This window comes from Zingiber officinale, chromosome 3B, assembly GCF_018446385.1.
Source record: "Zingiber officinale cultivar Zhangliang chromosome 3B, Zo_v1.1, whole genome shotgun sequence".
In the NCBI taxonomy this organism is placed as follows: Eukaryota; Viridiplantae; Streptophyta; class Magnoliopsida; order Zingiberales; family Zingiberaceae; genus Zingiber; species Zingiber officinale.
Genome location: NC_055991.1, coordinates 54037347 through 54050305, shown reverse-complemented (window position 1 = coordinate 54050305; position 12959 = coordinate 54037347). Strand labels below are relative to the sequence as shown.

Sequence of the window (12959 nt, the reverse complement as noted above, 5' to 3'; positions counted from 1 at the left end):
TAATACAAACCGTTGGATCTAGGTAAGGAGTAGAAAACCCAAACCCTTCTCCCAACTTCTATCTTCCGATCATTTTCAAGTCCCGAACCCTTCTCCCAAGTCCCGAACCCTCATCTCGCGCTGCCTTCTCCCAAGTCCCGAACCCTCATCTCGCGCTGCCTTCTCCCAAGTCCTCATCTCGCGCTGCCTTCTCCCAAGTCCCGAACCCTCATCTCCAGCAAACTCCTCTCCGGCCTCCAGATCCGGGGCGTCGGCGGACTCCTACATCGGGAGCCTCATAAGCTTGACCTCCAAGAGCGAGATCAGATACTAGGGCATCATCTACAGCATCAACACCGAGGAATCCAGCATAGGCTTGTGCAACGGTATAGTTTGCTTTATGTCCAATTCCTCGTGTCTTCGCTTTTCTCCACTCCCCTTCGCGCTGTTCCTGGTCAAAGGGAACACTTTTTCGAGCTTTTTTGCAAATGATATTTATGTTTGAACTAACAAGATATGAACCATGTGATGCCTCTTACTGGTCATAAACAGAGGCTCTAGAAGTTCATATGAGAGTATCAGATGTTATGCATGGAATTTTTCCGTGACCTGAGCATTACACTTTCCCAACAATTAAATGGATTGAAATTTTACCTTATTTTCACAAGGTGAAATGACTTTTCTTTGGTTCCATATCTATTCACATGGAGAGCGGTGATAACTGATGATTAGTTGGGTGAAAGGAACACTCCATATAAGTGCTTAGTTGTTTTGATATGATGATTTCCTTTTCTTGTATGAAGTGATGTACTGTGCATAGTATAGTGAATTCATGGACGGGTTAACATTAATTGGATAGAATATATTGAGATGATTGCATGCCAAGTGCACATCAGGATATTCAAGTACACCTTCTAGTTCCATTGACAAATGTAGGAGTAATCCTTGGTTAATAAGTTGGAGAGATCATCCACATTAAAGTTACTACTAAATTTTGTGGTCAAGATATTTGGCTAATATATGTTTATGACTTTGGAACTTAAATTACTAGATACTCAGGAACAGCAAACTTGTGAGCCCATCCTCTCACTGCTTCCCATTATCAAACTTTTGAGCTTCTTTATTGTTGTTAAAGCTATAGGCCTTCCAATTTCATGTTCCATGATATTCTGTTGTGTACTATATTTGGATTAAATCCATCTTCTAACCCATGCTAATCATATAATAATTGCATCCAAGAAGTCAAACTTCATTCTCTAGCTGTTTAGATTTTCATGACAAGTGAAAAACTCAATTTTCCCTTATGTTTACAAAATATTAACCACTTGCTTCTGTTGGGAGATATAAATATCTCCACTGCATTAGCAGACTTATGCCTAGAAAACATAATTCATAAATATCTGCTGTTGTTTGCTGTTTTCTTTTGTTGGTGATATTCTAAAATTCACAGGACTAGCTAATTTATTCTTAATCGATTATTTGTGGAATAAATGACCATTATGTTTAGTATATTCAGAATATAAATTCTGACAGTAATTATTCATTCTAAACCATCTAGTTAACTCCTTTGCTCCCTCAGCCTAAGTAATATTTTTTTAAGACTTGTTGGGTTTTAGCACCTGGACCAAACACATCATGCAAACACCACACACCTCATAGACCCACTGGTTGATACGATAAGTTAGCATGAGGATTCTAGAGCAAGTATTAGTGGGTATTAGTGGATGAGAAAATTATCACTTAACCTGATCAAAAATAAAGCGGTTCGCCACGCGTTTAATGGTGCTTGCATCAACAGCATCTATCCTTGCAAAAAGCTCAGGAACTGGAATTCTTCGACCATATGTGAGCAACTGTCACAATGGAAAATAATACAGAAGTCGAAATTATGAAATTTATATGATTGAATCTACCTGCTGTTGGAAAAAGTAACTGAAAATGAGCAAATTCCTCTGATAAAAAAATCCCTTACCTGTCGGCCGATGTCCTCAGCAACAGAGCTGGTACCATCGATGTGAAGTTGAAGAGAAGATTTTAGCTGCATAAATCACATATTAGTTGTTTCTTTCTGATATTTTCTGCTTAAAATATATCAAATAGGAAGAATCTGTATTTCTTGATACCTACCCGCGCAATTAGGAATCAACTAAAATGAGAAATGGCAATTACAAAATTTAGCAAATTACTAGAATTAAATGGTTCTGCTGCAAGGTACCAGCTAGAGGCCTTGCAAGTTGTTACTAAGGTCTTGTGTTTAAATCAGAAACCCAAATTTACCATTTGAGTGGATTTTTTTTCTTGTTAAACTTTAAATAAATACATTAGATGATTTCAAAATATACCGACATTTACTAGCTTTTTCAAAATACAACACAAGGTTTGATTAATATTAAAATGCCCCTAAGGTTTTTATTGTGTTGTCAAAATGTCTCCGAATGTTTCAAAATACAACACAACCATGCCTAGAATGTTTTCTTATGTTGTTTCCTTTATTATCTGTTGTTTTAAAACTTGTGTTTGTGTTAATATTTTGTATATTATTTATAACTATTTTGAAGGTGTTAGCTCATTGTTGGTTATTTAGTTGTTACAAGAATGGACAAAGAATGGATGTCAAAGGATAGACTATCACATGAATATGAATTTGGAGTAGAGTCTTTCTTGCAATTTGCAATGACAAATGCTAATGATCGTAACGCAATTCCTTGCCCGTGTGCAAAATGTGGTAATTTAAAGAAGAGAAATGTACAAACTATCAGAGCACATATGTATTGTAATGGTATAGATTTAACATACCATACATGGATATGGCACGGTGAAAGAGCTACGATAGGGAACTCAAAGAATGATAGTGATCAAGTAGGGCCAGATGAACAAAAATATGTTGCTGAGGACCCAATAGATATGGTACATGCTGCATTTGATAGTTATGCCGAGAATCCAACCCAATTCAATAAGCTACTTGAAGATGCCGAGAAACCTTTATATCCTGGATGCACTAAATTTACAATGTTATCTGTAATTGTGAAATTATTCAACTTGAAGGCCAAATATAGTTGGAGTGATAAAAGTTTCACTGACTTACTTAGTTTGTTAGGAGAAATCCTTCCAGATGACAATGAATTGCCTTTATCTTCTTATGATGCAAAGAAAAACTTATGTGCATTAGGGATGGATTATGTGAAAATTCATGCTTGCCCTAATGATTGTATCTTATATCGGAAGGAGTATGAGGATTTTATCAATTGCCCTACTTGTGGGATGTCAAGGTGGAAGTTGGGCCAAACAAATACGATAAAGGAAGGAGTTCCTGCAAAGGTTCTATGGTATTTCCCCCCTATTCCAAGATTTCAAATAATGTTTCGAAATAAGGAGATATCCAAGGAGTTGACTTGGCATGCTGATAAAAGACTTCGTGATGGATACTTACGTCATCCAGCTGATGCACCATCTTGGAAAATAGTTGATCACAAGTGGCCAGATTTTGCTACTGAGGTAAGAAATCTTAGATTGGCCATATCAGCTGACGGGATGAATCCCCATGGTTCGATGAGTTCTGCATATAGTTGTTGGCCAGTGTTAATGATCACTTATAATCTTCCTCCATGGTTGTGTATGAAGAGAAAATTTATGATGCTCACATTGTTGATATCTGGTCCCAAACAACCGGGAAATGATATTGATGTTTACTTAGCACCTCTAATTGATGACTTAAAATGCTTATGGGATATAGGCGTTGAAACATATGATGCATATCGACAAGAAACTTTCTCGCTTAGAGCTGTCTTACTATGGACTATTAATGACTTCCCTGCATATGGGAACATGTCAGGATGTATGGTAAAAGGATATCATGCATGCCCTATTTGTGGTGAAGAAACCTATTCACAAAGGTTGAAGCATAGTAGGAAAATGTCATATACAGGCCATAGAAGGTTTCTACCTGCAACTCATCCTTATCGAAGGCAAAGGAAGGCATTTAATGGAAACCAAGAGTTTACTCCTGCACCAAAACCATTGAGTGGCGATGAAGTTTTTGAAAGAGTTGAAAGAATTAATTGTCATTGGGGAAAAATCAGTGGGAATATTCAGTCGAAGAAGGATGATGTAAAATCATGCTGGAAAAAGAAATCAATATTCTTTGAACTTCAGTATTGGAAACATCTACACATTCGACATGTTCTTGATGTGATGCATATTGAAAAGAACATCTGTGAAAGTCTCATCGGTACGTTACTTGATATTCCAGGAAAAACAAAGGATGGAGTAGCATCGAGATTAGACCTTTTGGAAATGAATGTGAGGATAGATTTGGCACCAAGGATGGGGGAGAAGAGAACGTTTTTGCCAGCAGCCTGTTATACACTTAGTAAGGATGAGAAAAGAAAGATTTTGAAATCTTTGTTTGGAATACAACTTCCGACATGTTACTCATCCAATTTTAAAAATCTTGTGTCGATGAAAGATTTGAAACTTATTGGCCTTAAGTCACATGACTACCACACTTTAATGCAACAATTGCTTCCAGTGGCCATCCGTGGTGTCTTGCCCAAACATGTCAGACACACTATCACTCGCTTGTGTTTCTTCTTCAATGGGTTATGCAATAAAGTGATAGATGTCTCAAAGTTGGATGATATGCAAAGAGAGATTGTGACGATATTATGTTTACTTGAAAAGTATTTTCCTCCATCATTTTTTGATATAATGATTCATCTAACTGTTCATCTTGTACGAGAGGTGAAATTATGTGGACCAGTTTGGTATAGGTATATGTACCCATTTGAAAGATACATGAAGATTTTGAAAGGTTATGTGCGAAATCGCAATCGGCCTGAAGGGTGTATAGCTGAATGTTATATTGCTGAAGAGGCTGTTAAATTTTGCTCAGATTATCTTTGTAGTGTGCACACAATTGGGATCCCATTAAGTCATCGACAAATAGAACTTACTAAGCCATTATCGGGTGCTGTGGTGCACTCCACTAGTCACGATGAGTTGCAGCAAGCACATAGTTACGTATTGGCAAATGATGCGGAGATTGATTTCTATATCGAGTAATTTCTCCAACTTATTAATACTTTCATTTGGTTAGCTTACATTCTATTGGTTTATTTATTCCTAATAATTTTATTAGGGAACACATGGCATATTTGAATGCAAGATTTCGTCAAAGGGCTAAGTCCAAGAAGTGGTTACAAGATGAGCATAACCGAACGTTTGCTACTTGGTTACATGATCGTGTAAGTTGCTTTAGTATTACGTATTGACATACATTTATTATAATATTTACGCATAATTAACAATTTATCACATAAAAAATATAGGTTGCACGTGTAGACCCTTCCACTCATCAAGTATCAGAAAGATTGAAATGGATAGCTCGCGGACCTAACAAGCAAATCTTAAAGTACTCTAGTTATTTGATTGATGGAGTTACTTATGCTACAAAAGAGCGTGATGGTATACGAGTTGTACAAAACTCCGGAGTCAGCTTAGTCGCAAAGACAATGCAAATTGCTAGTGCAAAGGATAAAAAACCTATTGTGTCAGATATGATTTTTTATGGAGTTATAGAAGAAATATGGGTAGTTGATTACACCAAATTTCAAATTCCAATGTTCAAATGTAATTGGGTGGAGAATAATAATGGTATTAAAGTTGATGATCTTGGTTTCACATTGGTAAACCTCAATCGAATTGGATTCAAATCCGACTCTTTTATCTTGGCTAGTCAAGCAAAGCAAGTATTTTACATCGAAGATCCTGAAGATCCTTTATGGAGTGTTGTGCTTGCAACTCCAAGCAGAGAGTACTTTGAATACATAAATGGTATAGAGTTTGAAGAAACTGCAATCCACTATCAATGTTTTAGCAGAGGGTTACCACCAATGGAGAAGATGATAATGAACCACCATGCATTCGGGATGACTGTGATGGGAATTGGGTCAACAATATTTAACTGTTGAACTTTTTACTTTTCAAGATGAGTTTGTAAACAATTTAAATTGATATGTTATTTACCGTTGAAGAATGATATGTTGTGGACAATATTGATATGTTTTGTTTCTCATATTGTGGTTAGTTTTTATCACTTTGTCTATTTACTTTTTTCTATGATTAATACACTGTTTAAAAAATAAAAATATTTTTAAAAAAGATATTATTTTTATAATAAATGGAAAAAAAACCTTTTTGTTATAATAAAAAAATATTCTTTTAATTTTTGCCCAATATCTTTTGCTTTTGCTCTGATTATTCATAAAATGTTTGTATTTAGACAATAATTGCGGTCAGTTTAATCTGACACAAAAATGAACTCCAACACAACAGTCAAAGCAAGAAAGTTGAGTGGATTTCGCTTCTAAAGGATGGCAACAAGTCACTAGGTTTTGAACATTACACAAATTTTTTTTTCTTCTTGACTTCCTCGGTCAACTGTCCACGAGTTAATTGCATGCCACCTGCAAAGATAGATTACAAACAGACTGAAGAAAGGAAATAGAGTTGAGAGATAAGAAAGTTTGAGTGCAATATTAAAAAAAAAATGAAAAGAAAAAAAAGAGGAAATTTTTATGAAATAACTATTCTTTTGCTGGTTGCAAAATAAATCGTTTAGGTCTTTTAGTAAATATGATAATAAAGTTTGAGTCCATTTTCTAAAATAGTTTAGGTCTTTTAGTAAATTGTTTGCAATATCACTGCAAATAAATTTTAGCAGTGATTTCGTTTCTAGGAAGTTTTTATCTTAAATCTGTTGTATATTTACTTTTTTCTATGATTATTTTTATCATGTTGTTGTGATTAGCAGAAGGTATGGACTCCATGAAAGCCTCTAGAAAGCATGCAAAAAAAGCTAAGGGTAAGGAAAAAATTGAAACTCCAGCCACTACCGAGAGTTGGGATGGTAACACAGAGTTGGATTCTACAAACACCCAAACCACAAGAATGTCTAGAGGTCGTACACACCTAGATAAGCTAGCTAAGCAAAGGATTCAAGGAGTTAGAAAGGATGTTGCATTCAATAACCTTGGACAACCAATAGGAGAAGCAGCTATTGCAATGCAAAGTTATATTGGTGTGCTGGCTCGAGAGAAGGTTCAAATTAGTTACAAGACTTGGAAATATGTTCCAAGTGATGTTAAAGAACTAATATGGGAATCAGTTAATGTAAGTAAATTAGCATGATTTATCAATTATTATAATATTTTTACTGTTTGTCTTAATTTTTTTTAACATATTTCCATTTTTGTGATTTACAGTTGATGTACAATGTTGACCCAAAGTGGAAGAATGGTTGTTTGAAATCAGCAAACAATAAGTGGCGTCAATACAAAAGTTATCTCACTAAGACGTTCATTTTAAGTAAGCTTGATAAACCCGAGGAGTTGGATGAGCCACCTATTGGCTATGGTATTACAAGAGATACTTGGAGGTCGTTTGTGATTAGTCGCATGTCTGAAGACTTCATGGTAAGATTTTTAATTTAATCTTTTTAAACTAGTTTATTTATATTCAAGTTTAACAACACATGTATCCTCATGTATCCTCACTAACTAGAAACTAAGTGATCAACAAAAAGAAAGAAGAAAACAACACATGTATCCTCATCGGCTTTCACGTAAAGGATATGCACGATTTGCGGAAGAAATAGTAAGTATTTTTTTAGCATATTTTCTTATGAACCCTCCAATTTATTCACATAAAATTATTTGAATTTTCACTGTGCCAGTTGGCTCTAATCCTGATCACAATCCTGATTGTTCTAGTGCTGAAATTTGATGATCAATTTATGTGAGTTTGTTTCATTTAATGACTAATTTTATTCATTTAACTGTTATTGGAATTTTCTTGTTGTAGGCGACTGAATTATATGATGATGAAGACATTAATAGAGCTATTATGTGGAAGAAAGGACGAGTCACCAAAGAAGGTGGTTTTGAAGGAGAGGATTTGATTAAAAAAATCCAACAGATTGTAAGCAAAATAACAATAAGTAAAAGTACTATTTTTATTGAACTGATAATTCTTTTAGTAATAATGCTTTTTTAATGTGCCTAACAGGATGGTTACATTCAACAAAAGAGGGAGGGTAAGTTGATAATTGAAGGAACCAAAGAGGATATACTTACCAAAGCACTTGACACTGAAGAATATAATGGCCGTGTGAGGGGTATTGGAGGTCATATCACTCTAACAATATATTTCAATTCTGGTAGAAGATGCAAGCATGCTGAAGTAATCACTGAGCATAAAAGGGAGCTGATGGAGGCGAGGAAGAAAATTTTAGAGCAAGATGCACGTATACAAAACCTTAAAGTAATGGTGTATAAAAAGGGTACCATGTGCGATATTTCGATTGATGACAAAGGCAGTTGCTCAAAGATGCAACCCATGATTGAAGATGGCATGAAGAACGATGATGATGACCTACAAATTTTGTGTCAAGCTGATGTTTTGCAGGTATAACACTAGTTGCATTAATTATGACCTGCTGCTATTTGTGACCTACTACTATTTTTGACCTGCTGCTTTTACATTTTAGGGAAAACCAGTTGCATTAACATTGGAATCTAGCACAAATATTGTTGCACATGGTACAATTGTTTATGGCAATGAATCTAATAAAATGCTTCATGGTGTTCCATTTCCAAATAATTGCATGCGAGTCTCCATTGATGAAGCAGTAGAAAAATCAGCACCTTTGCCATATCCAATTCCAAGTGAATTTGAAGTAATTGGTGATGCTGTAGGAACCCATGTGGCTTGGCCAAAACACTTGATAGTGAACCAAGATGAGGTATTTGTTAGATTTTATTTCAAATTAAATTGTCACTTGTTTTATTAATCATCCTATCTAACTGTCATGATTTGAAATTATTAGAAGCCTCGAAGGAAGAAGCTTGAACAACCAAAAAAGAAACATACTTTGTCAACAAGTGCCCCAAGAGCATTACATATGTTATATTGTTATAGTAAGCGTGCTTTAGATGATGGCAGATATATATCAGTGAGTTTTGATTATGACGTGTTTGATGATGATTATGAACTTGTTCTACACCTTGAGGACATCATTCCTTTGTATCATTTGGAGCCCCTTTCAGGCAATTGTGTAATTGCCTACATATGGTAAGTGTTTAGATTTTGCAATTGTGTAATCATCCATTTTGTGAATAACTTTCATTTTTCAATCTACCTCTTCCTTTTATTATGTTTGCAATGGCAGGTATCTTTATAAAAAACTGCTGAAAGATAACAAGAAAGAAAAATTCAGATTTGTGAATCCACATAAAATCCCATATATGGCAACTAGTGCACATGACAAAAAAGGTAAGTTTGAAAGGCTAAACCAAAGGGCAAGTCATTTGGCAGGCAGGCTTAGTGGTGCATCTGTAGATCAACTTGTTTTGGTGCCATGTAATATCGGGTAAGTAAGAATTAAAACATCACTTTCAATTGTTGTCTTTTGATAATTTATTGAATTATATGCACTAATTATGTGTTTGTTGCATAGTTTCCATTGGATTCTCACTGTTATTAACCCTTACAATGAAGTTATTTATTTGTTGGATTCTCTAAGGCACCGCATTCATGATGAGGATTGGAAATATATAGTGGAAATGTGAGTTCATATTTCTTTTTTATTAAGCATTTATGTTAATACAAAACTCATATATTAAAAAATCATTAACGTATGAAGGGCCTTAAGATTGTTTAATTCAAACAAGGGAAGGAAAGGTAGAAAAAAGGCTATGTGGGTAATAGTAAAGGTATGTGTAATTACATATAACATATATTTTAATGTGTATGTTTATCATTAATAATATGTCTCTAATTTCCATAGGCTCCTCGACAACAAGATGCCAAACAATGTGGTTACTATGTGATGCGATTTATGAGACAAATTGTTGAAGAAGTTGAAATTATCGAAAGAGATTCACTACCATCTATAGTAATGTTTACTTGCTTATGTCTCAAATTATTTGAAATAAACTATTTAAAATATGCAAAGTCAATGTTGATTTTTTTTTCTCATTAATGTTCACAGTTCACACAAGCAGAGTATTCTCGAGAAGAAATTGATGAGGTGCGATCGGAGTTGGCAGAATGTATACAAGATCATATTTATGAGTAGGTGCGTTCCCTCACCCCTTCATATTTGTTAGATTATGCTGAACTCTTAAAATTTTCATTAAGGGTGATTGTTCTCCATTTGAAAAGCTTAGAATGACTATTTTTTCAATCTTATTTGATTCACAATGTTGGCATTCTCTATAAGAGTTTTGAAAACCTTTCTCAGAAGCATTTCTATTGGAGAATGCTTGGATCTCTATGTTGTTTTTTCAGAGATTAATTCATAGCCAAAGATGACCCTTTAGAGAAGGTGGTCCTTAGGGTAGTTAGAACACTTCAACAATCCGTATTGCATATATAGTAACTCAAGGCCAGACTGCATGGAAAGAAAAGTAAGACATGTACTTTTAAGGATTTTCATTTTAATGGTTGCACTGAATGCCTATTAATGAAGGGGACTAGTCAATAGCAAACACAACCACTACAAATTAGAACAATGGAATTGAATTAGGTCTCCCCTTCCTAGTCTCTCTCTTCTTTTGTTTTCCTCCAATATAGAATTACCAAAGCTGATACATTGTCACTGTCAAGCTAACTGAACTAGTGTATGAGGAGAGGAAACCTTAGCAGAATATATAATAAGGTTCCTAAAAAAATGTGATGATAGTTAACTATGCAGAACCTTAGCAGAATATAACTATGCAGGAAACCTTATGGAATCTAAAAAGCTGGTGCCTTTCTTTCCCTTTGACAAACTTAAATCAAGAGGCCCATCATTCTTCTCAAATCATACCCTCCTTTTATCCTACTTTTCCCCTCTGAGGACAAAGCTCGAACCCTTAGCGTAAGCAGCCCACAATTAGAGGAATCTTCTCCACAGAACTCAAGGATTGTAGCGTGCAGCGATAATTTTTTTTTTTTTTCTGTGAAAGGTATCCCCGGGTTAAATCAGAAAACCGAACAGGACACTACATGAGATGATATTTATGTCGGTTTCATTAGAAATTGACCTTTATTCATTTCTATAAATTTATCGTGATGATCAACTCGGCTATGGCTGGAGCGTGTGATAATATATTGATTTTACCACGGGTAGACAGTAAATATAGAGTATGCAATTGAAAGGATTTTTTTTATACTCAGGAGGTAAGAATTCCGGGATAAATTGCCAGGAGAAGGGGAAAAAAATTGGGGGAAAAGACGGCAAGTGCGACGTCAGAGTTGGTTCTGTACATTGTGGGTATGTATTGAATGGTGGAGGATTGCAACATTCACTTGCTTCCCTCATCCACTTCTGTCTCTCTCTCTCTCTCTTCCCCAGCAACACTGCACAGCTGCTTTTCTTGATCATTTCAACGGTTCAACCTTTAGCTGTTGTCCATCTGAATTGCTGAATTTTGGAGGTGTTTTGGTCTCTAATATCAGTTAGCTTTTGGTAGTATTCTCAAGCTTTTTATTCTTAATTTCTGGGCCTTTTCAACAGGTTCAATATATGTATGTATATATATATACATACATATAACAATTAGGCTTTGGAGCAAAAAAAACTTTTTTTTGTTTGGTTTTCAGGTTTGGATCGTATTGTGGATGCATGTGATCAGTAGATCAGTAAGCTTTAGAAAATAGGTTGCGTAGTCCATATTTATTTATTAACTTATTTTGCAGGTTGCATGTTCAAGTTTTAAGAAAATAGATTGTTGGCTACTGTAATGATTGTTTTATTAAATTATATGGCTACTGTTTTCTTGTTCAAGTTTTATTAACTTATATGACATATCAGTAATGCTCATATATGCTCATCAGTAATGATTGTTTTGTTTTGTTTCTTTTGTAGGTGGATACAGGACAGTCGAGATCAGTACACTAAGGAGCGTCTGGATTCAGTAATTGATCAGTACACTAAGCGTATGGATTCAGTAACTACTGTACTATTTTGAGTAAATAGATTGTTGGCTACTTCAATATTCAGTATTCAGTATTCAGTAAACAGATTGTTGGTGTAACAGATTGTAGCTGTTCAAAATAGATTTTTTGTGCTCTTTTGTTTTATATGTGAATATCACTATATACTTTGAAACAGAATTAGTGTAAATTTTGATATTTACTAGCTTTTCATGTAATTAATTATTAATATTACTTCAATGCCAGATTTCTATTATTTTTATGAGTTTGAAATCATTAACCGAGTTGATTATATGTAAAATTCGAATTTAGACATGGTAAAAGAAAAATAATAGTTTCGTAAATATAAAAATAATGATTTTTAAATAATTTTTTTTTTATTTTTTTTCTTTAAAACGACAACGCTTTTAAAGCGTTGCAAAAAGTGTTGTCTTTGTAAAAAACAACAACGCTTTTAAAGCGTTGTAATAGTGTTGTCTTTGCAAAATATAACTACGCTTTTAAAGCGTTGCAAAAGCGTTGTCTTTTCTACCAAAAACAACGCTTTAAAAGCGTTGTAAAACGTCGCCTCTGCATAAAACGGCAACGCTTTTAAAGCGTTGCAAAAACGTTGTCTTTGGTACAAACGATAACGTTTTAAAAGCGTTGTCGTTGAGCAGACTTTTTACAACAGTGCCTTTAACAACGCTTTTTCAGGCAAAAAACCAACGCTTAAAAAGCGTTGTCTATTAGGTTTTTTGTTGTAGTGGTAACTCATTTAATTAACGGACATACGATATCTTAAACATGGGGAGATTAACATACTCTTGAAAAGAAGGAGCCCATATTGTAATATGGGATTGGTGCGGTAGTTCAATAATAAACCTTTTGTGGTATGGGTTATTATTGATGGACTTGGGTTGGGTGTTCGGGGCCAACACAGGAATGTTAGAGTGTATACTGAAAGCCTAAGCTTTTGTAAATATTTATTTTGAATAAATAATCACATTTGGTCAAATCATCTA

General features: G+C 34.7%; 1 protein-coding gene across 4 annotated transcripts; it reads left to right on the top strand.

The window, feature by feature from the left end:
• The first annotated feature begins 9682 nt into the window (after nt 1–9682).
• On the top strand, nt 9683–11992 carry LOC121968296. 4 transcript variants are annotated; one of them, XM_042518730.1, is made up of 4 exons: nt 9683–9749; nt 9824–9931; nt 10028–10110; nt 11888–11992. In XM_042518730.1, the coding sequence occupies exons 1-4, from the start codon at nt 9732–9734 to the stop codon at nt 11988–11990; spliced, it is 312 nt and encodes a 103-aa protein (XP_042374664.1). In that variant the 5' UTR covers nt 9683–9731; the 3' UTR covers nt 11991–11992. The 4 variants fall into 4 exon arrangements, 1 of the variants encoding a protein (XP_042374664.1); XR_006108049.1 differs by lacking the exon at nt 9683–9749 and having other exon boundaries at nt 9913–9931; nt 10028–10114; XR_006108051.1 differs by lacking the exons at nt 9683–9749; nt 11888–11992 and adding an exon at nt 11197–11470 and having other exon boundaries at nt 9913–9931.
• Nucleotides 11993–12959: the final 967 nt, after the last annotated feature.

Excerpts from the sequence above, each read along its gene's own strand:
- LOC121968296 (XM_042518730.1), top strand. Across the intron at positions 9,932-10,027 it reads GAGATTCACTACCATCTATA|TTCACACAAGCAGAGTATTC; the intron begins GTAATGTTTACT and ends TAATGTTCACAG. Across the intron at positions 10,111-11,887 it reads ATACAAGATCATATTTATGA|GTGGATACAGGACAGTCGAG; the intron begins GTAGGTGCGTTC and ends TTTCTTTTGTAG.